We start from the raw sequence: 26,095 nt of genomic DNA on the forward strand, positions 1-26,095 counted from the left end.
TTTACCCAACAGAGTTATAGTTAGCTCTGCTCATTTCACGTCTTCTAATAAATCTGTAGATGTTATCTATGACCTGGTAGAAGAAATCTTATTCCACCATTATTTCCAATAGACGACTAGGTCCTAACAATAAATCCAGCTAACAAGTTTGCTAGTTAATTAATTATAACAGTTTGTTTGCACTGCCACAGCCTTGAAACTAACACTCCAGCCCACAGTACAGCAGAGAGGGTCTGCATCTGTGTAGAATGTTCTCACCTATTGTTGAAGACTCTGAGGAACCACATGTACTAAACAAGAAACTGCATGCTTTTGAATGGGAGGCCTTGCTCTGGTCAGTCTGCAGCTGGCCATGTGTTAATACCCTTTGTGTTCCTTCTATCTGGTGAAACAACCTTGAAGCACTGAGCCTCCCAGGATTTCGCTGGAACATGAAAGCGCTGTTAAGAATATGGATGGCTGCCTTTCCTCCTAGTATCCTGTTCTAATACGTATATAAAAATTCACCCAATGTCTTCTGATGCGAAGTACTTGCTGACAGAATCACCAACTACATGTGGTATCTAAGGCATATATAACATTTAAAAAGATAAAAATGCGTAAACTCCCTGCACGATGCTTTCAGCCACTTTCCAAAGTACATCTCTAGTCTTTATTCAAGAGAAATCAAGCACAGCGCCTAAACAACCAGTAAGCTACATCAACAGAAAAATTAAAAATAACGAGTGTTCGGGCACACCAAAATCCTAAAACTCAGACTTAAATGGCATTGTAGCCCAAGACTAAGCTTCATAGAGGTAGAATTTTCACTATTAAATTATTTTAGAAGATACTATAAAGGCTAAAATAATCAATGATTTAATTAAATAATTCAACAAGCAAATATCTTGTAGTCTATTTAAGATTATGTAGATTTACAGATTATATGTTATATCATTCTTCCAGAAGTAGCATTGATTTGTTAATTCTCATAGCTGTTCCTTATAATGTATGGAAATAAATTATTATACATAAAATATATTCAAGGATTAACAAATGTGGTCTATACTTTTCAAGTTCTCCAGTAGAGAGCACACAAATTCAAGAGGCGATGAAACAGAATGGATAGAATCATGGGCTTTTTTTTAATCCAGAAGGAAAATTAGAAATCATCTAGGCCTGCTCCTCATTGTCCAGCTATGGAAACAGCCTTCACAAGTGATTTACCCAAGACCACACAGCAAGTTATATAGATCCAGGGTGCCAGTCCAGGACTTTCATGACTGTTTCCAAAAAAAGTCAACTTTGAAAATAACGAGTGACTTGATTTTGTACATTCATTAGCGAAACAACTTTTAATATCAGTTTTAGCCGAAGTGATATAAAGCAGAATAAAACTCCTTCAAGGGTGCATTGGAAAGAACCAGGAGTGGGCTCTCAAGCTGCTATCTTGCCCACTGCACCACGCTAAGCATCTGATCCCCCTTCCAGTGTGAGCAGTTATAGTCATTGTTAATGAGTTATATTTGTCTGGAACAAAAAAAAAGAGGTCTTTGAAGACAGCATTTGTTACCAATAAAAACAGGATTCTCCAGCCCAGTGATCTCTCCTCTCCCTCCCCAACAGAAGACAACTCATTTTGTCTATCTGGCTCCCTGGGGGTACAATTTTTATGATCTATTTTCTCTTCACCCCAACCACACCCCACTTTGACTCACTAAACTACTTCTAATATAATTCTTTCAACCTTCTGGCATACTCAAAAGTAGCTTACTTGATGTAAGGAAAACTCAGTATTCCATCAATACATGTATCATAACGTGGTTAATAAAATCGCATGCTGGCTAACCAGAGACAGGTGATAGCCTTTTAGAGGAGCCAGGTCAGGAAACACAGGGAGATGCAAAATTCACAGGAAGGCAGACAAACATGCTGAGATGTCAGGGAAAGTCAAGAAAATATTGCCCCCTAGAGTACCCATTACTTAATATGTAATTTTTATTTATAAAACCATCAGCAGCTCCAATTTCCAGGAAATTAACCAACTCATTACTTAAGACCTGGTCAGTTAAGCCCCTCCGTTTGCACAAGGAGCTCCTTTATAAGAATTCCCACACTGCTTATGGTGCAGTGTATTGTAGAAAGAAACTCTTTCACTTCGGTTCTATTAGTTAAGTCAAGGAGCATTATTAGAACTTACCTTTCCTTATGCCAAAAGAAAAAACAATGAGTGCAAGTCAATCCTGTAAGCTTCTTTAAGCCCCTCTTCTCTTTCACGTTTTTCCTATTTTAGATAAATAATCTCAAAGTCTTAAATTTCTCAAGTTTCATAAAGACAGCTCGCTGCCTTCTTTACTTCTATGCCTCTTTTTTCCTACGTCAGAACTTTCTGGTGACAAATACTACATCCTATATCACATGATAATAAATCAAATTCATGTATCTCCAATGTTAAACCAACACCTGTTCTCACCACTTCTATTTTAGCCTCACCTGTTAACAAGGGTTTTAATTTTTATCTTAACATTTATAAACTTCAGAGTACAAAGATTTTAAAAGCCAGTTATCATGAAGTAATCATAAATGTTTACTAATTAAACCACATTCTCTCACCTGAATTATACACAGAGCCGGATTTTTTTTTCAGGGAAATCTAGGACTAAATTAGTTTTACTGTAAGATTATCTCTTAAAGATGAGTTTCTTAATGAGTTTATATTGATTACCTAGTGTATAATATTTTAAAGGGATTGAAAATGCAAATAGCTGCCACGCTTACCTGTGGGAGGTCCTTCATCCCATCCTTCTGCCCTCTTAATTCGATTTGCTGTGAATCCTAAGCAGATATTGACTCCAATGGCAAAAGTGAACAGGGATAGTACCTAAGGGAATAAAGAGATCTCGTTGTCAAATACAGCCAGACAAGACTAAAGCAAATTATACGAAGCCAGTTCAAATGACTTCAACATCACCACCCAATCCTACAACTTCCAGAATGCACCATAAAATGCTGTCTTAATTTTAAAAAGAAAAATTCAAAATCAGCAGCTGATGCTCCAGATCAAGTCTTGCCCCTGTCATCCCATCCTTCTCCTACCTGAAACGACTGGAACGGGCTTCTCCTAGCCATGGCAGAAGTTCTTGGAAAGGCTTTTGCAGCGTGTTCTCTTTTGCCTACACTGAATGCACTGCTTTTTGGGGCTCTGAGTTCAGTCTATTAACTACAAGTAATCCCACCTGGGAGGTTGATAGGCTCCTCTGATTTGTCCAAAGCTTGATTTCATCACCGTTTGTTCACAAATCGCAGCTCTGAGCTTAAGAGGCTGGAAACATCACCCTCCTTTTCCCCACCCCCTTATCGGTCCCTCCCCTTACACACAGACACTTTCATGTGGTTTCCTATGGCAACATGAGGGTTTCTTATGTTGCTGTGGCCAATAACAGTGCATGTTCATTTTCCTTCCCTCACAAAAACATGGTTTTTAAAAAAGAAACCAAATGTATTTTATCCGATAAAAATGAAACAGAGCCATAAAAGGGTTTCCACCAGCTTTAAGTTTTTAAGCTTTACAATGTAGTTATTCAATGTAGTCAACCTCACGACTTTATTTTCTTTAAGCAAGGAAAGTTTTATAATTTATAAACCTAATAACTTTCCCTGTCTTTCCCATTTATTTACTTTTCTGGCAGTTTAAACGACCCTGTCCCCATTGCCACATTCTCAGCAACTCCTGACTTCTCAAATATTTCTCACGATGAACTCTCTCAAGATTGTAACTAACACAAGAGATAGCATTATATTTCCCCATGTCGTTGTTAGAGTTTAGAGAAGTAAGTTTTATCAAAATACTGGAAATGCCAGCTAAGCAGCAAAAAGTCCTGCCCTCTGAGGAGGGACAAAATAACTCCCGTCTCTGCCTCTTCTTCCCGAAAAAACTGACAGCTTGGGGTTTTTTGGTGGGGGAAGGGGTGGATGGGGAAGCTTTATTAGTGATTGAATTTAGGAAGGAAATCTCAATGGCAGCAAGAATTTAGTTTTAAGGAATTGTTTCCCTAGTTATTTCTCACTTCAACTGTCATCTAGCCACCAAACACTGCGTCCTGTGAGGCTATTGTGAGCGTTAAAATCTCTTGACCAGGTTATACGGCAACCAGGCGACTTCTCAAGGAAATCAAGTCTCTAAACCCGAAAGTTATTTAAAGGTTGTGCACTTTTAGGATTCAAATGAGGGAAGAAGGCTTGTCTTTGATTTTTCTCTCTCCAGGCCCGGGGACCATCATTCTGGCACAGAGCATATGTGTGTACGTAAACAAACACGGCACTTATCACGCAACATTACTGACGGCGCAGTGGCTCGGCTCAAATAAACCTTGAGAGCACAAAAGCAAGATCTTGTTTGTGGTGGATTGCACAGTAGGCCTGGGTTTCATTATATATTCTAGAATTTAGGAACAGCTAGTTGAGGAAAAGAAAACACTCTGCCAAACTTTATGTCGCCTGTCTAAAATCCTTCTAATTTTGCACTCTTGCAGCCATAGTAGGCTTATGAATTTTTCTACAGGAGTCTCTTGCTTTAGTCTGTGTGCCATAGTGAAATGATTTGGAGTTGGGTGTTTAGCATGGCTTATGAAAGATGTTAACTCCATGTCAGATTTTTCTACTATTTATGTTAAATTTCAAGATGCAGACTTGCTTTTAAGAGGAAAACTATAAACCAAAAAGGAAAATATCAAGGCAATCCTGTGATTGCATTGTAATGCCACACTGTTCCAAATGTTCTGGAAAACCAGCCTCCCCTTCTCGTCAACCTCCCCAGCCCTTACCGGAGTCCAACAACTTTAGATTCTGTCTGACATTTGATTGTTAGAAACCCAGCTTGAGGACAATGAAGGCTCCTCTTGAAAAAAAATTAGACTCAAGAACTGAACATCATCCATTAATTTTTTTGACATGCAGAGTAGCTGTGCAGGGGGAAAAAGCCTTAAGCGTAAAAGCCAAGTTGATCTATAATTGGCTTCTGTACAGCACTTGTTACCAATTATCTAAGAGGATTGAGCCCAGCCACTATTTCTGTTAACCATTCTGCCAAAGAACTTTATCTTCTACCAGGTCATTGTGCATAAGGAACTCATTAACACACACATACACACAAGTGCACACATGCGTACACATACACACACAGAAACACCACCTAATCATAGCTAAAGTCAATTTTACTACAAGACATGCCTATAAATTAACTGTCAGGAGGATAACCAAAGTCTCTAACTCAGGCATCAAATAACTACAAAATACAATTACCACTCATTATCTAGAACTGAGAAAACCAAAACGTCTGATAATGCATAATGCAGGTCTAGAAACTCAACTAAAATGACTGGAATGTAGTCCAAAACCTTCTATAACAAAACCAAATTAAGAAAATTCACCTGCTATCATGTTTAAGATTTGGGTATAAGGTACCGGTGGATGGGTCAGTAAACAAGAAAGTAAAGAGAAAGACTAAAATTAACTCCCAGCATGGTTTATTAATCCAGCCATATTTCAGAGAACACTGCCCCCTGGCAGAAGAAAAGCCACAACTATAAACAAATCTTTTGACAGACGCAGGCCCTAGAAATCACTCTGTGGTTCTCAAGCTTTCTCGGGCATAAGACTCACCATGGGGACCTTTTTGAAGTGCTGATGCTTATGGCCTACTCCCCAAGATTCTGACTCATTAGGTGTAGAGGATGGGGAGAAGACAGGGGGAGTTCAGGGGCCAGAGAAGAACTGGCACAATAGGGTATTCTGATGCAAGCAATGTAAGGGCCACAGTTAGAGAAACAGAGCGTTAGAATAAATTGCTCTGAGTTAATCTGTTTACGCCCTGAAAGTTGAATTGCTTGGACTAATTCATAATATAATTTTAATATATTATTAATAACATCACTATTAATTGGACATTAAAGTTTAGATGTCTTAATGACAAACCATGGCTGTTCCTCCATGGGAATCATCTCCAAATTGTAAGCAGCAGAACAGTATTTTATTTACTTTGCTGATGGCACAAAGCAGCACTGTGGGTATTGCTTAATTGCAATACAGTAGTTGCATTTATACAAATGCACAGTCTATCTTTTCATGAAATGGTTCTGTGAATCCTTGTTCCCAAGCTCTGATTAAGGTAAGAGGGCTTGAGGTTAACACTGAGATTTGAAAGATATGTAATTGAGGGTTGTCATTCTTGCCTCCTGCAGTAAGTATGAAATTTTCATGAACTGATTCAAACTACCTATATCCAGTTTGTCATTATGCAGAATTAACTGGGTAAGGCTGCCTTGACTTAACACTATTCCCAGAACACTTCTAAGACTTTAATGTTAGACAATTCCCAACCACCTGATTTTCGGTGGCATCACTTACTAGTAACTACAGCACATGCACTATGAAAGTAAGAAAAGAGCTCCCACACATATTCTTCCTATTCTATTTTCCAACTCTTTGAACTAAGTCTTATTTTTAAATTCTACTATGCTTGCAGGCTATAGGAAATTCAGAACAAATACTGGACAACATTCTTTGCAAAAGGGATTTACCAATCTAAATTGAGCAAAAATTTATGACGGCTAATAGAGGAACAAGCTGGCTCAATTGCTCCCACAATCTAGGACTGCAGATGTGTATAAAGTAGACACCACTTAAGATTCTAAACCACAGAAGCAAAGATTTATGGGTAATCTCTGGTCCCAGGGCGTTCTCCAGTGGAGAAATAGCATATGCTCTTCAAATACAAACAGGACTTGTGCTATTAGTTTTACACAATGCAAAGCTAAAACCAACACTGTCACATCTTTCAATGACTTCAGTTTATATTGTAAACTTCTATACATTATGTTTACTTCCAATGGAATCTAAGCATAAGCCCTTACACCAGAACAATCTCTGCCCTCTAAGAATATTCATTCATTAACTCCTACTGTGTACCAAGCACTGTTCTGGGCACTAGTACTATATGGGGGTCTGAACCAAACATAGTCCCCTGCCCTCCATATTAGTCAAATAGACCTAGAAATAAACATAAAATTGCAACTGTGGTAAGTGTAGAGGTTATTGGTGCTATGAAAACATATAATTCGGGATTGATCTAGGCAGAAGGGTCATGGAAGTCTTCATAGAGTATCAGTGGAGCTGTGATGTGAAAGGTAGGTGGGAGTAGCTAGATAAGAGAGGAGGAAACGATTCTAGACAGAACAGGACGTACAAAGGTTCTGTGTGGGGTGGAGGCACAGCACATCCACGAGATGAAAAGACAGTCAGTTTGACTTGTGCAGAAAGAACAAAAGTGAGCATGGAGTGAGATGAGAGTGGAGAAGGCGGTTAGCAAAGGCCAGTTCATGTGAGGCCTCGCTGGTCATGTTAGGTGCTATTGTCTTTATCCCAAAAGCAATAGAAAGCCTTAAAAGGGGTTAAGCAGGTTGAATTCTAATCGGATTTTGAAGTATTAATTTCTGTACAGTGTGGATACTCATTGGAGGGAGTCAAGAAGGGATACTGTAAATCAGTTGGGAGACTACGGCAGTAAACCTGACAAAAAATACTGACACCTTGCACCAAAAAAGGTTATGGTAGTGGTGGAGAAGGAGAAGTCTGGAGAGTTAGGAAAAAGACTTGTTCATGAATTGGGTTTGGGGTTGAGGGCAGGAAGGTGTTAAGTGCGACTCCTGAGCTAATGAATTGCTTAACACTTATGATGGCCAAATACATATGCAGTAAAGTCAATTCTTAAGTTTTCATTGAATTATAAGAAAGACAAAGAGATACGTATTCATTTGCTAACACTCTAGAATTAAATAGTTAAAATAAGGGATTTGGGTAATAGCTTTAAAACATTCGTCAGTGATTTTAAAAATCCTCTAAGGCAGTTGATTTGAAGTAAAGTCATAGTGGACTTTAAACACTGAAAATACACTTATTCATAATTGAAGTTTAAAAAGAATTACTCCCAGGAAATAACTTTTGTTCCTAACTCTTGTTTCTAATGAAACATTTTAAAACTCAAAACTCAATTTAAGTCTATTGCTTTTCAGCTACTCTGAAACCTTCGTGCTGAACGTTTGGTGGATGGAGAAAGGGTGTAACAGTTTGGTAAAATGGCTCACCAGCATGTGTGTGAGCCTCATCAAGGCTTTCATCACTGAGTCTGCTTTATAATGTGGACTGTGTGGTATCTGAGCACGAATGGGTGGGTATATGACTAGAGAATTGTTTTACCAAAAGTTTCATCACAGGGTTGAAGACTCACATCCTTTACCTTCTAGTCCCACATGGGTAGGCTGAGAAGTTATTGTCAACTCCACTCATAGATGAAGAAATGTAGGTTCAAAGAGTATGTGACATCTCCAAAATGGTCAAATAAGTGATGAGCCAGGACTGGAAACCAAGCCTCCTAAGCCGGCTTAGTCTTCTTTCCACTCCAGCATGATGTCTCTCTACTATACCACATGAGGGCCTCAACTCAACACATCTAAACCGCAGCTACAGAAACAACAAGTTCACCCTCCCAACTTTATCTCTTTTTATGGAAAACTGAAAAACAGTTTTTGCTCTTCTACAATCTTTTCATCTCTTGCTTCTAATCAGACACCATGTCTATAGATTCTAGTTATTAATTACAACAAATACCATCATTTATCAGAGTTTGGTGAGTGTGGTTAGTACTTAAATTATCTTCCTATGTGATCACTTTTAGATTCATCCCTTCATCGTCATTCTCCTGGACACATTAGAAGTTTGTCTCCTAACTGCTCTTCCTGTTTGCACTCTCGGCCCCCTTCAAACACCGTATCATTGAATCTTCTCTTATTCAACCTGTAATTCATTCTCATTCATTGCCCAGAGGACCCTGCACAAAATGCAAATCTGATTCTTTTCCTCCCAAACTTAAAACCTTCCAGTGGATCCCTATCACAGCAGGTCTCACAGTGTGATCCCTGGACCAGCAAGGTTAGAATCACTGGAAGCTTGTTAGAAATGCATATCCTTGGGTCCTACCTCAGACCTACTGAATCAGAAACTTGAGGAGGTAGAGCCCAGAATCTATGTTTTAACAAGCCCACCAGATGATTCTGCTGCAAGTTTCAGAAGCTCTGACCTAGAGGATACAATCCAAACAGCTTAGCAAGACACATGGGATTCTAAATTAAGCTTCTGGATTCAGATCCCAGTTCTGCCACTGTTTAACTGTGAGACCTCACACGACCCTTAAGTGAATTAATACTCCATCCTAAGACTCAGTTTTCTCATCTGTATCCAGCTCATAGGATCTTAAGAGTATTACATGAAATAATCCATGTAATTTGCCTAGCACAATGACTGGCATGGAAGAATGCTTAACAAACGGTAAGTTTTCTTAATTAGAGAAATATCTGCTGTCCTTTTATTAATTTGTGCTCTCTCACTCCTCCATTCTGTAATGTATGTTTTTGCTTTGGCCTAGAATGCCCTTCTCCACCTAATCTCCCCTTGCAAACACCAATGCATTTGTGAAGATTCAGGTGAGGGCTCACTCTTCCATGAAGCCCTCCCCCGACCCCCGACTTTGCCCTTCCCGTGCAGAGCGATGGGCAACTCTGCTCTGCTCCCACATCGTCTGTAATCTCTTTTGAGGCATCTCTATCTCTTGTGATCTCTTCGAATGCAGCGCCCAGTCATCCTTGCACTCCACAGAGCTCTGCATCTTTCCTGAGATATAATAGGTAGACCACAAATGTTTGTTGAATGAAGTACTTGGCATCAAGAAACTTGAACTGGAGCTTAAATTGAACTTGAATTCTTGCTCTCTAACTAGTTGTGTCACTTCAAGCTCATGTTTCTTTCTCTGTACAGCAGGATTATTGGGCTAACTCTATGGTTTGTAACCCTTTATAAAAAAAAAAAAATGCTTATCTCAAAATGAATACCAACATCTAAGTTTGGAGCTGCTCTACTTTAAGCAGGGGTGGGGAACCGGGATCCTATCTAACAAGCCACCTCCCTTCTCCTTACGGCCTCTTCTCGGAAACCTGGAAATTCAAGGAGTACAATTTGTGAAAACAAACAAACAAAAACAATCAATAAGTAAATGAATTCCGTTATTTAAATTCTGTTCTAAATCCAGACCCTTCATTGTAGTATTCAGATACCTACACACACACCAAATTCTGACTCAAATGCCCCCAGGCTGGGCTGCTGATGCATGACAGCAACTCTCACTACAGTCAAACCCTTCTTAAAGGAGTCCAAGTTCATCTCTATGTCCACACTTCTCCTCATGCTGTTTCTCAGCCCTGAAGTCCTCCTCTTTCCATTGTGCTCCAAATTTTAATCCATGGCCTTCCCCAAGGTCAGCATCATCATAAGAATCTCCATCACAACTACAGGCCCCACTGCACCATCCTCATTTCAAGAACCTATAGGGGCCGGCCCTGTGGCTGAGTGGTTAAGTTTGTGCGCTCTGCTGCAGGCGGCCCAGTGTTTCGTCGGTTCGAATCCTGGGCGTGGATGTGGCACCACTCATCAAGCCACGCTGAGGTGGCGTCTCACATGCCACAACTAGAAGGACCCACAACTAAGAATATACAACTATGTACTGGGGGGCTTTGGGGAAAAAAAGGAAAAAATAAAATCTTTAAAAAAAAAAAAGAACCTATAAATTCTACCCAAGACATTTATCTCTTGTCTCTCCAGTGTTCCCTGTTTTATTTGAGAATCTCTTGTCTCAGCAATAAGAGCATAAATTCCCAGAGAGCGGAAGAAATAAACGACATGATATAGAGACTAAGAGTCTGGATTCTGGAGTCCAACCAATCTGGGTCTCCCACTTTCAAGCGTGAGACATGACTTAAATTCTCTAAAACTCAGATTTCTTTTAAGAAAAATAATAACAGTTCTTATCACAGAGGGTTGATATGAAGACTAAATGATACAATGTGTTAAGCAAGTAGCTCAGTGCCTGAGACATAGAAAACAAATATTAGCCATTAGTATATACAGAAGGATAAAAACTGCATTATCTGCTATCATGTTCTCAGCATTTAGCAACGTCGTGGGCCCATCATAGATGATTAGTAGTGACATAGGTTCTAGGAAATTTCTCTTTATTTATGGAGAGATTATATGTAGATTGAAGGTAGAAATGTTATGAACCACCCTTTGCACATTCTCTCTAACCCCAAGCAAAAACGAGCAGTACTGATTTGGTGAAGGGTGGGATGACTCTGGAGACAGCTTTGAGGGCACAAGTTTCAACTACCATAATAAAGACCCTCTATTTGAATTGGAAAGCCCCAAGAATTTGAGCTTCAACTTGAGAAATTTGTTTGAACTCAAACCTAAGAAGAAGTGTATGCTTGCTACTGGAACGGCATTATCACATGCTTTGCAGCACAGTCGCACCCTCTCAGGGAGGAAGCAAAACTGCTATCCCTGTGGTTCCCCTCGCGATCAAACAACAGCTAGTGACACTCAACAAATAAGGACTAGGAGGGAACTTCCTCTTCCTGATAAAAGACTTCTTCAAAAAACTAACAGCTAACATCGTGTTTAATGCTGGAAGATTGAATGCTTTCCTCCTAAGATCAGGAACAAGACAAAGATGTTTCTCTTACCACTTCCACTTAACATTGCACTTCTAGCCAGGGCAATTAGACAAGAAAAACAAATAAAAGGCCTTCAAATTATAAAGAAACAAATAAAACTACCTCTATTCACAGATGACATGATCTTGTATATAGAAAATCCTAACGAATCTATAAAAACTATTAGAACTAATAAATGAGTTCCAGAAGTTTGCATGATAAAAGATAAACACAAAAAATCAGTTATATTTCTATACAATAGCAAGGACAACCTAAAATGAAATTAGGAAAACAGTTGCATTTACAATAGTATCAAAAAGTCTGAAATACTTAGGAATAGATTTAACAAAAGAAGTGTGAGACTTGTACACTGAAAACTAAACAGCATCATTGAAATATATTATAGAAGACCAAAATAAGTGAGAAGACATTCATGTTCATGGATTGGAAGACATTATTGCCAAGATGGCAAGAAAGTGAAAAGATGATGCATGGAATGGGAGAAAATATTTGCAAATCATATATCTGATAAGGGTCTAGTATCTAGAATATATAAAGAACTCTTACAACTCAACAACAAAAAGACATATAATCCAATTTTTTAGATGATCAAAGGATTGGAATAGACATTTCTTGAAAGAAGATATATAAATGGCAATAAGTACATGAAAAGATGCTCAACGTCATTAGTCATTAGGGAAATGCAAATCAAAACTACAATGACATACTACTTCACATCCACTAGGATGGCTAAAATTAAAAAGACAGACAATAATGCGTGTTAGAAAAGGACGTGGAAAAACTGGAACCCTCTTGTATTATTGGTAGGATTGTAAAATGTTGCAACTACTTTGGAAAACAGTTTGGCAGTTCCTCAAAGTGTTAAGCATAGAGTTGCTATATGACCCAGCAATTCCACTTCTAGGTATATACCCAGGAGAACTGAAAACACACATCCACACAAAACCCTGTACACAAATGTTCATAGCAGAATTATCAACTGATGGATGGATAAACAAAATGAAGTATATTCATACAATGAAATATTATTCAGCAATAAAAAGGAATGAAGTCCTGATAAATGCTATAACTTGAATGAACCTTGAAAACATCATGCTAAGTGAAAAAAAGCCAGGCACAAAGGCCACATATTGTGTGATTCCATTTATAGGAAACATCTGAAATAGGCAAATCCATTGAGAAAGGAAGTAGATTAGTGGTTGTCAGGTGATGGGGGAGTGACTGCTTCTGGCTATGAAGTTTGTTCTGGGGTAACGAAAATGTTCTAAAATTACATAGTGGTGATGTTTGCATGTCTCTGTGAATGCATTCAAAACCACTGAAAGGTACAGTGTACAGGGTGGATTTTACGGTTTGGGAATTATATATCAAAAAACGCTGCTAAAAAAAAGAGCTAGTGAGATTATCCCTGCTGTGGAGAAATTCCAAAGTATCTGGATCCAGAGAAAAGGAATATTAACCTTCACCTTCAACTCTCAGTTCTGGGCCCTCAGAGCTGTCTCCAGAGTCACCTCAGTTACCCTCCAAACCTGATAATTAACAGGAGGACTGAAGTGTTTGAGCGGTGGTGTGGACCTATTTTAACCAGCCCCTGTGGGTGATGAAGCCCTCCACATTCCTAAAAATAGGAGGATTTCCTGGGACTCTCTCAGAGCGTTTCAGGCCCTCTGCCATACCACTTTCATCGGGTTTCCTGTTTCATTTTACTTTCAAATCAAATAGCCTAAGAAGAGAAGCCAGTTCTCGCCTACAGATCACAAGGGGTTTGAATCTTAATAGCAACAAACTGTAGTCAGAGTTTGTGGGACAGTTGTGGGAATTTAAGAACAATACCCTGGAACAGCAAGGATGGCCCCTGAGGGCATTATGCTAAGTGAAATAAGTCAGACAGAGAAAGACAAAGACCCTATGATCTCACTTATCCATGGAATTTAAAAAAAGAAAAAAATGCCTGAGCTCATAGATACAGAGAACAGATGGGTGGTTGTCAGAGGCGGGGGGTGGGGGTGGGGGGGTGCATGAAATAGGTGAAGGTGGTCAAAAGGTACAAACTTCCAAATATAAAATAAATAAGTCGTGGGGATGTAATGTACAGCATGGTGACTATAGTTAATAATACTGTGTTGCACATCAGAAAGTTGCTGAGAGAGTAGATCTCAAAAGTTCTCATCACAAGAAAAAAAATTCTGTAACTATGTATGGTAACAGATGTTAACGAGACTTATTGTGGTGATCATTTCGCAACATACACAAATATTGAATCACTGTTGTACACCTGAGACTAATATAATGTTATATGTCCATTATACCTCAATTTAAAAAAAGAACAATGCCTTACATTTGAAGAAAACTTCTTAAAAAAAAAAAAAAAACAGCCCTATGCATTAGAAGAATCAAGTTTCGCTCACTCTTCCCATTTTGCAATCAATAACACTTAAGGGCTGCTCACAAGCAGGGTCACAGAGCTAAAGTACCTCTGACTGGGAGATCCAGACAGCTCGTGTGACAGGCAGGGTGAAAGGAAAGGGAAAAGCCAGTATATGTGAGTGGTGCCATACCTGGCACGCAGCAGACATTACATAAGTGGTAGCTAGTATTTAGTAAGTGCCTGCTCTTCACCAGGTAACATACTACAGACATTTACATGTATTGTCTTATTTAATCTTCATAAAACGCTTTACAGTATTATCATTGTCGGTATATGAGAAAACAAGCTCAAATATGTCAGGCAACTTGCCCAAGTTCAAGTACTTGTTAAGTGGGAGTCTTCTTTTCCCCATGATTTCCCAATGAGGGTTAAAAAACTGACAGGATCTAAAAGGAATCAGAATTTCAACTATTTGCTGGAAGAAACCTGAGTCTATTAAAAGCAGAGAATCTGATAAGTCTTGATACTTGACCATGTTTCCCAATCCAGAACATATCAGAAGCCACATATTAACTTCTATTTTAGGCTGACCTTGTTCTAACTCAAAAAAAGATGAATTGGTTGGCAATGAGGAAGTGACCAGAACCCGTGGGCGTCATTACCACGTCATTTCAAAGTTCCTAAGAGATCAAAGAGAATGCTGGTCATTGTGAGACAATTACCCTAAACTTTGGAACACCAGAGTTTTACAAATTCATATAATACTAGTTCAATGCAGATTTAGTATGCATTAACTACAATATAAGCTAATGCTTGTTGAAAGCTTACTCTGTGCCAAGTCCTACTTAATATCAGCGATATTGAGATAACAAGCATGCTTTAATTGGGAGATGTGGAAGTCAACAGTTTATTAACACACTGTGATGAGTTAGAACAAAAATATACAATGGCTATGTGTGGAGGATACTGAGAATTGGCTTACTCAATCTCTATTCCACCCCACTTCCAGGGAGCCCTCCTGTCTTGCAGATTTTTTGTGGGATGAGTTATAGGTACAGGTTATAGACTCTGCCAATTATGCTTCTGAGATTACGTACATGAGATGTGGACAGCAAAATTGAGACAGGATTCATCTTCCTGTCCCTTTTCATTGTTTCTCTGTGCTAACAAGATTTGGAAATGGGAGGTCTTCTGCACATTATTTCAGTGTCCATTCTCCAACATCTTAAGCACTAGAAGACATCTGTGGGAGTGAGAGAGATGGTAGCTTCCTGATTCTTGAATCTTAGATATGGGATATGTTCTTGAACCCAACATTCTAGTGACAGTCATCTGCCATGTACTATGTACCATGGCCTGAATCAAAACTCAAAAATATCTTGACAAGTTGAAATCAAGAGTTTTAAAAAAATAGAGAGAGAGCCAGATCAATCTATCTGGGATAACACTCTTTAAATAGAATACAAAATTGACTTATACAATTTCACACTAGGAGAGACCAGAATTGACAAAAATTTTTTAAAAAGAAACCTGAGAGTTTTTGTTACTTGCAAATTCATAGGAGCCCATGCTTGACCACAATTCTAAATGACCTCATTTTATCTTGGGCTCCTTTAATAAATGACTACTGCCCAGGTCTGGGAGAGAAAAGTTCAGCTGAGCCTGGCACTGCCTGGACTCCATCTGGACTGTGTTCACTTCTGGATGTCTCACTTTAGGAGGTCACTATAATACTAGATGCCATTGAGAGAGGCATGACCAGGATAATGAGGAGTCCATATTATCCAGTCTATTCATTAATTCACTCAGTCATTGGTTTATTTATTCAACCAGCTTCTACTGAGCATCTAATATGTAGCAAGCATTGGAGATGCAAAATGACCAGAACAAAGCCTCTGCCCCAGGGACCCTACATTCTAGTGGGAGAAGAAATATAAAGTCTGGTAGTTGAGAAATGATAAGGAAAACAAAAGGAGAGCAAGAGAACAGAGAGCAATGGGAGGAGCTATTTTCGATTGGATGACAATGAAGTTCTTGTAGGAGAGACGACATCTGAACAAAAATCTGGATGGAAAGAGGGAAGAACCAGGTGTTTCTCAGAAAGAAAAACAAGTGGGAAGGCCCTGAGGTAGGACTAGCCCGGTGTGCTCAGGAAGGCCAGTGTGGCTGGAGTGGAGCGAGAGGTGGAGGGGCACAACAGCAAATGATGTCAAAGAGGCAACTGGGCGCTGGTTCATGTAAGACCTCCAAGATCATAGTACAGCCTCTGTGTTTCATTGTGGGTGTGATGAGAAGCTACTGGAGGGATTTGAGCCAGGCAGTGGCATGATCCAATTTATGTTTCAAAAGGCTCACTCTGACTGGTGTTTAGAGAACGGATATTTAATGAGCTCCCTTATGGCCAATGGTTAAGGAAGCTGTGAGTGTGCAGCCTGGGTGCTCTGCGTGCGTGATGGGAGAAAGTGGATGTGGTTGTCTTCCTTAAATATTCAAAGGGCAATATGAGGTATACGAGTTTTATTTTGTGTACTTCCTCCAGCCAAACTAGAAATTACAGAGAAGCATGTTGCATCTCATAAGAACTTCCAGCAATCAGTGCTGCCAGAATTCTCTCACAAAAAATGAACTCACAGTCACCATTCAAGAAAAGGCTGGGTGAAGTTAGTCAGAAATTCTTATAAAGTATCTAAATTCAGAGGAAGATTGCCTATACAACGTCTAAGGTCCTTTCTAACTCTAAGTATTTATTGTTTTTCTCTCTTCTTAAAACTCTCTTAGAGAGCTGAGTTCTCTCTCTGTAATGACCAGCAAAGAGTTACTCAGATTAAATTAAATAACCAGAATTTTTTTTCCTAAATAAATCTAAAGGAATTGTAAGGAACCTTATACACACCTTCTTCTTACTATTTCATGTCCTGAAGGAAACACAGATATAGATAGGTACAGATAGAGATATAATTGGACGTGTGATTTAATTTATGCCAATGAAAGGGAATACTTGTCAGGGCTAGGCTAAGAAAAGGAGAAAGAAACACCTTCCACAAAATCATTTGATGGACTTAACCTAGAGAGGAAGCAATATACCTCTGGGCAGATCTAGAAGACAGGCATAAGACGAGCTGACCTTATATGGCCTCTCCCAGCCCTATAGGTAGAGAACGGTAATCCTTCGCAAACAGAGGGCCACTGCAAAGTGGAAAACTAATGACTTCAGCTTGCCAGTAGAGTGTTATGCAAGAGAATGCAGAAGTTCTGGACCTTATGTTGTCCCATTAAGCTTCTGTTGCTCTTATGAGAGATGTTATACAACTTGTTAATTAGCAAAAATCCTGGGCTTTCGGGCTTGGCTTAGAGCCACAGCTCGGATGCTCACCAGCTATGTGGCCTTGACTGAGTCAGGAAACTGCTCTAAACCCCCATTTCCTCATATGTAAAATGGGAATAATCCCACTGTCTTCCTCAAAGAGTGGTGGGGATTAAGTAAAATAATTCATGCAGTGTTAATTGTTAATAACAACAGCTAACATGTATTGATCACTTCGAATATGCCAGACATTGCATAGAAACTATCTCACTGAATTCTCTCCACTATCTTGCAAAGTACATATTGTTTCTCTTTTTGACGGGGGCTTATGGAAGTTTAAATAACTTGCTCAAGTTCACACAAATTCAAACTAGATCTGTCTAGCCAGAGTCCATCTTCTAAGTATTCCTTGCTATAGTCCACCATACTATGGTACATTTAATGTTACTATTTTTGAAAGAAATTCCTCCAATCTCACATTTCGAGGGCAGTCGAGGTTTTTTTCCTAGTGCCTTTAACAGTCCAGAAACAGAACAGATTCTGTAAAGGACAGTTTTTCACTTTGGCACCAACTGGAAATTAGAGCCATTGTACCAAGGTACTTATTTTATGTCATCTGACCAATGCAGCCAATTTGTATGCCTCTAGGTTGGGGGCTAGGTAAGTCTCAGTCACAAACTTGTAGCCTATGGCCTCGTGTGACAAAATATTTTGCAAAAGATGCTATTTTCTCCTTTTCCCAGTCGTCCCTTCCTTTCTGCAGCTGTTTCCACTTCTGCCTGAGAATTGATAAAAATTCTGAAACTCATTTTTGCAATTAATCTCATGTGACCTTACTATTAACAATGACCCAGTTGTTTCATCCAACTCTAACATAGTTGATGCGATGTCAGTGCTAAGAACAAAGATCACCGCCTGATGGAGCCAGGAGCAATCTTTCTATATTGGTTCCTCTCACAGCATGCACCATATTTTCAACATAATAACAACAGTAAGCACAGTAACAGCTAGCGTGTGCTGGGAGCTTACCACTTGCTAAACATTTAACATAAGATTTAGCATTCATTCACTTGCTCATTCCTCCATTTATGTAGCAAATATTTTATTGAGAACTCATTGTGTTTCAGGCACTGTTTTAGGCACAAAAGACACCAGCAACTAACAAATGAATCCAAATGCCTGCTCGTGGAGCTTACATTTTATTGGACAGAAAAAGACATAAAATATACAAACATATCATTAGTGATAAGAACTATAAGTAAAGAATAAAACAGGGTGATGAGAGTGATAAGAGAATGCAATTAGCTCTTGAACCAAGCTCTTGAACACAAATAAGGCAGTTAGGAATAGCCTATTTTACAGATGATGAGTTTGAGTAATTTGCCCAAAGTCACCCATCAGTGTTAGAACAGGAATTTTCCATATTCTGATAATAACAATAATAAATACAGTACCAATGATCATAATAGTTAGCATCTATTAAGATAGTTATATAATTGCATGAAGCAGTTATATAATCCCATTTTATGAGTGAAGAAACCAAGACTCAGAAAGATAAAATAATTTGCTCAAGGCTACACGGCAAGCAGTGGGGAAAGGATTTAAATCCATGTGAGTGGTTCAAAGTCCTTGATCTTTCCAACATACTTTGCCTCCTCTGTTGAGTTTGTTCCACTGGAGATTCTTCTTACTAGACTGAAAGTTCCTTGGGGACAGGAATTGCATGTTCACCATCTCCTGAAAGTTTTACAACATCTGGCATAGAAAGTGTTGAACTTTCTGCATCTGGACCGGCTGCATTCCCCAGACAGATAGAAATCTCAACACTCAAGAACGATGGCTACCAAACTCTAATTTTCAGACCTTCCCAGCCTCCCTTGGCAGTGGGTTGCAGTGTGTAATTAGCATTGCGGCCCATATTACTCTTGAACGCCAGAGTGCCGAATGACATTCAGAGTTCGTGATGCAGTGGCAACCTGCTAGCATCCGCCTAACCTCCCCAAAAGACCCACATTCCCAAGTGGACTCGTGACCTGGACAAATTTGTTTGCCTCTTTATTAAACTTGTGTTTGTCTAGGAATGAAAGGAATAAACAAGTGAGATGCACACGCCCTGCATTTTAATGAGGGCCATAATCCTATGGAGTAAAGGGGGCATTGTGACGGACTGGAAGAGCGTGCGGACTCTTGCTGCACTGCCCCGACTCCAGTCTAACAATGCTTTTCTCAGCCTTCCTCAGCACTGGTGCTCACAGCTGCGCTTCGCACTTAGAGCACATTGCAGCTAACCCCTAGCAAATGACTCAAATGGGTGAACGAACGAATGGTTTTTTCCTCCTTATTGTTGTTCAAGTTGTTTCAGGGAGTACAACACAGCTAAATGTAAACATTCTGAGAGCAAGTATAATTCTTTTTTGCTTAAGATTTAGTGAAAAGTAACAGTTCTTAGAGTCAGGCAAACCTAGGTTCAAATTTCAGTGCTCCCACTTACTATCTGGCTGAGTTTGGAAACAAACTCATCAGACTTCTCTGCTGGCATTGAGCCTTTGGTTCTCAGCTCAGAGAGAGGCCGTCTCTGACCACACTGCCCCCTCCAGCTCATTGTTCTCCTTCTCCCCCCACCTTTACGCCTTGCAATCTTACTCTAACTCCTGGCATGTATGCCTCTCCCAGTGGACTAAAAGCTCCATGGGGTTAGAGACCAAGTCCATGGCCCTTCCCTTTGATCCCCAGAGCCCAGCACAGTACCTGGCACACAGAGACATTCAATGTTGTTGAATAAATTAATGAAGGAAGAGGGTGGTGAAGACAGAGGAAGGAAAACGTAAGCAGAGTGTGGTGGATTGAGACAGAGGAGAAAAGGGACCAAGCAACTGTCGTGCAGCTTTACTCTGTAAAATGGCAGCAAGGTTGCTGCGACCTTCTCCCTCCATCCCTCCCCAGCCTGGCCCCCAAGGCCAGAGTTCTCAAGAATTCTCTAGATCCTAGGGGAGGGCTAAGCCTCGACCCTAGGAAAATAATGTCACTTTCTTGTTTCTATTCCCATGCACCTGAGGCATGCTGGGAAAATTACAAAACCCTGCTGATGATGTCCACACACATTCATCCCGCTTCACTTTAGCAAAGCCAGCAGGAGTCTCAGCTGTGTCCTTGATTACTTTATGTTGACTAGCCATTGAATTGTTTGTATACAATGTCGAAAATTTTTCCAGTCTTTTCAAGCCTTCCACTCCCATCCCTCTCAGGGAACAACTTTATCTCTTGATCTCCTCAAAAGACCAAGGCTATTCTAATATGCTTAATATGCTCTCCATACAGATTTTATTCCTAGTGATTCCATACACAAAATATGCTTTGGAGGATGAAGAGGACCGGTAAAAACTGATTTTTTTTTTCTCAATTTTGCCTAAAGATCAAATTATAGATTGAGGTGTTTCTGAGGAAAATTGTTTGTGTTGTGTTATTTAGGAAGGTCATTCTCTGGCAGCCTGACTACACTTTTAGTCAATTTGGAGCCACTGGGAGGGGATATTAGGACTGTACACATCAGGGGTAATAGTAATAAGGGTTTAGGGTTCAGCAAGCATTGGATGAACATCTGTAACATCTCACAACATGCCTTCGGAAGGTAAACGTGTCCAGCGAAGGACTAAAAGATGTGCTGAAGCCAGAGACATCTCTTATAAAGAAGCTGGAGAAGTGTCTCTCCTGTTCTCCGACAGGCAGGGGCCACTGTGCTCTGTGAGCTTCCCAGTTAGGTGGCCTGTCAATCAACCAGGGGAGATGCTCCCAACCTTTCCAAACTCTTTTATCTTATCTCTGCTAAGAAATAATACTTATTTGAAATAAAAATAACAAATGTCTTGTGGACCACACGTCAGGTGTTCTTCTAATGTCTTTTTAGACACCATCTCACTTAACCCCAGTAACAATCATGCATATAGGTACTGTTGTCATCTGTAATTTACGGAGGTAGAAACAGAAGTGCAGAGAAATTAAGTGGTAAAGCTTTAAGGCTTAAGGTAAAGGCTTAAACTGTGGCTCCAGAGCCTGGGCCCTTAACCCTTGTACCATCCCGTCTGCCTTGTCTTTGAGATGGATGATATTTAATAAGGACTAACAAATCACTTTCGTCATTGTTAAACCCATTTAGGACAAATGTAATTGACAGTCAGCCATCAGATCAGGTGTGATAGGAACAGAAGCTGGAATTCAACAGACCTTGGTTTGAATTCCAAGAGCTGCGAGACCTTGCCCAAATTACTTTACCTCTTCAGGCCTTCATTTTTTTATCCTAAAAATAGGAATAACAGTAACTCCTTCAAAGAGTAGCTTTGAGCAGATATAGGCAAGCTTTTTCTGTAAGGGACCAGAAAATAAATATTTTAGGTCTCACAGGCCACACAATGATCCCCATCACCACAACTACTCAACTTGCTGTTGTAGCGTAAAAGTAGCCACAGACTATATGGAAAAAAATGGGGGTAGCTGTGTTCCAATAAAATGTTATTTACAAGAACAGACGACAACCAGATTTGGCCTGGAGGCTGTAGTTTGCCAACCCCTGGTTTTGAGGATTACATGAGATAATGTATGTGCTCTGCAGGCTCCCTAGAATACAAGTCATCAAAAATGGTAGTATAATTATGGTTTCAGCATGAGATGACCAGTGCTTTCAAGTTGGGTCAAAAAAACAGCAACCAAAACCAAGGAAATTTAACATTGTCAGGAATCTCTGAAGCCTTATTTGGGTAAGTGCATTATTTTCATAGACTTGAAATATTGAAAAATTATCAACACTTTACCCCCAATATTACCTGATAGGTAGGGTTACCAGAGACAATACTTTTTTAGTATTTTCAATATTTGGGACATATTTATACTAAAAAAGTAGTTATTTATTTGAAATTGAAATTTAACTGGGGCATCCTGGGTTTTTGTTGTTGCTGTTGTCATCTGTTTTGTTTTGTTTTATTTGTTTTTTCCTAAATCTGACAACCCTACCTGTAGACCCCCGATTCCACAATTTGGGAACCATTGGTTTTATCGCATAACAGGAATAACCCAACACAAGCAACATTTTGTTCTTTCAGGGAGGAACAAAATTGCATTCTTATGGAATTATCCCCAAGGTTCAAAACTAATAAGTCCCCTGGGTAGAAGCCACTGAAACGCTATGAGACAACCAGTGCTCTGTGCTCACTGGTGCCAAGAACAAGCTTAGGTCACCCAAGGAAAACGTGCAATAATCTTGCATTTGTTCCTGCTGATTTAAGTCAAGCAGCTTCCTGGAAAATGTTAGGCACCCCTCGCATCACTCTGTTGAATTAATATCTGAGTTGTATTAATGATGGAAAAACTCAATTATATCCAGCACGTCCAAAGTTTTGCAGTTGGATTTGTCAGGATTCAAACTGTGTACTGAGAAAGCCCATTTTGCCAGTAAACAAAGCTTCTGAGTGGAGAAGAAATATTCTGTGCACGTAAACACAGGCGCCTAAATTCTTGATAAATATTTGATAATGAAGATGTGGGTGGAGTAGGTGCCTTCAGGCATCAGATATCCTCCAACAAGTAGGATTATAAAATCATTCTCAGGGGATTTAGAGAAAAAAGAGAAGTCTGGCTCAGCACGCCACAACTCATCTTTTCAAACTTTAAAGAAAGAAGACGATATTTGACATGTTCATGAAAGTGAAAGGCATCATGTTCTGATGAATTTAAGTAATACAGTATTTAGTATCAAAAGGCCCAGGCTTGAGTTTCAGCTCTACCTTTTGCAAGTTGTGCAATCTTGTATAATTCACTTTGTCTCTCTAAACCTCTGTTTCCTATCCCTAAAACAGAGATATAAAAATCCCATCTCATGCTTTGGTCAGGGTCAAAGGAGACAATGCATATGAAAATGCTTTGCTGACTGTGAAACAGCAATACACTGCCATCTATCATTCCTAGGAACAATAGCAGAATCTCTGGTGACTGGGGAGCAAAATAATATTGTATTGAGTGAAACCGTGCTAAGGGAATTACACTCTCATGAAATCTGTGTTAATTTCAACCTGCATTAAGCCATAACAAAGTAGCACAGATTGGATGGCTTAAAAACAGAAATCTGTTGTCTCACCATGCTGGAGGCTTGAAGTCCAAAATCAAGGGGTCGGCAGAGTTGGTTCCCTGAGGGCTGTGAGAGAAGGCTTTGTTCCAGGTCTCTCTTCTCGGCTTTACAGATGGCCATCTTCTCCCTGTGTCCCTTCCCATCATCTTCCCTCCGTGTGTGTGTCTCTGTGTCAAATTTCCCCTTTTCATAAGGACACAGGTCATATTGGATTAGGGCCCACCCTGATGACCTCACCTTGTTTTGAATACCTCGTAAAGGCCCTGTGATGGTTAATTTTATGTGTCGATTTGATTGGGCTAAGGGATGCCCCAATGGCTGGTAAAACATTTCTGACTGTGTCTGTGAGGGTGTTTCTGGAAGAGATTAGCATTTGAATCTGTTGAGTAAAGAAGACCACCCTCACCAATGCTAGTGAGCATCATCCAATCCACTGAGGGCCTGAACCGAACACAAAGGTGGAGGAAGGGAGAATCCGCTCTTTTTGCCTGCGCGGGGACATCCAACTTCTGCCCTCATACATCGGCGCTCCTAGTTCCCAGGCCTGTGGACTCAGACCGTGACTTACATCATCAGCTGTGAGTTGCCCCAACTCTTTGGACTTGAACTGACTTATGCCACCAGTTGTCCCGGTTCTCCAGCTTGCAGATAACAGACTATGGAACTTCTCGGCGTCCATAATCACCTGAGCCAATTCCTATAATAAATCTCTCTCTCTCTCAATTCTGTTTCTCTGGAGAACCCTGGTCAATACAGATCTTATCTCCAGATATGGTCACATTCTGAAGTACTAGGGGTTAGAACTTCAATTGGGGGGGGGCGGGGGGGTTGCAATTCAACCCATTCAAGACAACATCTTTTGTTTATTTTGTTAAAAAATCACCAACCGATTCACAGTGTTTCTCAAAAACAACCTGCTTCTCAGATGAAAACATTTCACTCTACAATGCTTGTCGAGTGTCGCAGATGATGAATTATTTACTTTAGAATAAGGATCTAAGGCCATGGTCATGTATCTTCTCCAGACGCCAAAACATTAAGCAGTGTCCCTCTTTTCAGAGAATTATCTTTATCTTATAACATACGTGACACCACTTTTCCTTATATTTAGCTTGGGAATAAACACTTGTCACACTGATACTCACAGAGACTGAAGTTTTTAGATTTCAAACTAAATTCTTTGTTCAAGAAATGTATTTATTGGTTCTCTCTCACTTCCGCATTGGGCCTACAGATTGTTAACACGTTCCCAAGTCAAATAACTTCATTAAATTATAGGACTAATAAGAATAAACACACATATAAATAAAAAATCTTATATATAATAGACTGTCCAATGTAGAACAGGAGTGAAGTTTTTAAAAGTAAAATTAGACTTTTTTTGTTACTCATGCCTTCTTAACAACTCAATATGCTTTTTTAGTCATTAACTGTCTTGCCATTTAAGAAACTATAAATGTCCCACACAGAATGGATATTTGGGTACATCGACATATGTCTCAGGGAGTCATCATAGCACGATTTGTAATATCAAAAAAGTGGAAACAGCCTAATGTCCACCAAGAGGAGTTTGGTATGGATTACTGTATTTTTCACAGATCTTAGCATTAGACTTCTAAGAGATAACAGAAGGAAATCAAATAAGTATAAAAATATTGTATACTCAACACTAAGATGTAACCTCTGATGCTATAAGAAGGCTTGATAAAGGCTTATATCAGCATTTGATTTAAGTTAGGCCTTGATGAAAAAGTATATTCTCAATGAAGTATATAGAGCGTGCAGAGGAGGGTACTCCTGATATTGGACGTGACATGAGTAAACAAACACGCAGCAAAATGCTGGTCTGCTCTGAGAGCAACAAATAGTTCAGTATGAGTAGTTCGTAGGGTTTCTAACAACATGCCAGGGGACAAGGTGGGAATATCAAATCAGGTGGATAGATGATCATAACATTTATTGTCCCAACTAAGGCCCTTTTGAGAGTGAAAGCGGGTGCTCTTAAGAGCTACTAGGAGGGGCCGGCCTGGTGGCACAGTGGTTAAGTGCACATGTTCTGCTTCAGTGGCCCGGGGTTCACCAGTTCAGATCCCAGGTGCAGACATGGTACCTCTTGGCCCGCCATGCTGTGGTAGGCGTCCCACATATAAAGTAGAGGAAGATGGGCATGGACGTTAGCTCAGGGCCAGTCTTCCTCAGCAAAAAGAGGAGGATTGGCAGCAGTTAGCTCAGGGCTAATCTTCCTCAAACAAACAAAAAAAAAAGAGCTACTAAGAGACAATAGCCATGCACTGGGACTGTACAGGGAAACTATGACATATGGCCACCCTAGAAAGGGCCGGCTCACAGTGGGCCTTAAATGCCAGGCTGATATTTGAACTTCATACACAGAATCCTAGAATCTTGGGGTTGAAAGGAAATGTCAATGCCCTCCAGTCTGGCCACCCCTATCCCTGCCTTTTCAACTTTTCCAAGAACAGTTAACAAGCCTTTGTTTTTGTTTAAATATCTCTGTGACAAAGAACTCATTGCCTTGGAACAGCTCTGTTAGAAAATTCTTCATTGTGTTGACTTGAAATTTACCTCCCTCCATCTCCCACCCTTTTGGCCCAGCTCTGCCATCTGCAGAGACAAACACATGCTAATCTCCCTTCCGCAGGAGAGGGAAAGATGTAGACAGATATCATAGCCCTTGAGATCGGCAGCCAGCC

The 26,095-nt window shown here is 39.9% G+C and overlaps 1 protein-coding gene across 24 annotated transcripts in view; it reads right to left on the reverse strand.

Annotated features, from left to right (window-relative positions):
- ENPP2 (ectonucleotide pyrophosphatase/phosphodiesterase 2) overlaps positions 1–26,095 on the reverse strand; it is a 104,368-nt gene that overhangs the window by 70,853 nt on the left and 7,420 nt on the right. For 16 of the 24 annotated variants that reach the window (XM_070630917.1, XM_070630914.1, XM_070630916.1 and 13 more), the window contains exon 2: positions 2,758–2,860. In XM_070630917.1, coding sequence (XP_070487018.1) covers positions 2,758–2,860 — 103 coding nt within the window. Of the gene's footprint in view, positions 1–2,757; positions 2,861–3,075; positions 3,797–26,095 lie in introns of those variants that run through there. The other 8 variants (XM_008514733.2, XM_070630908.1, XM_008514732.2 and 5 more) reach the window with 5 other exon arrangements.

Source organism: Equus przewalskii, chromosome 8 (assembly GCF_037783145.1).
Source record: "Equus przewalskii isolate Varuska chromosome 8, EquPr2, whole genome shotgun sequence".
Classification (NCBI taxonomy): Eukaryota; Metazoa; Chordata; class Mammalia; order Perissodactyla; family Equidae; genus Equus; species Equus przewalskii.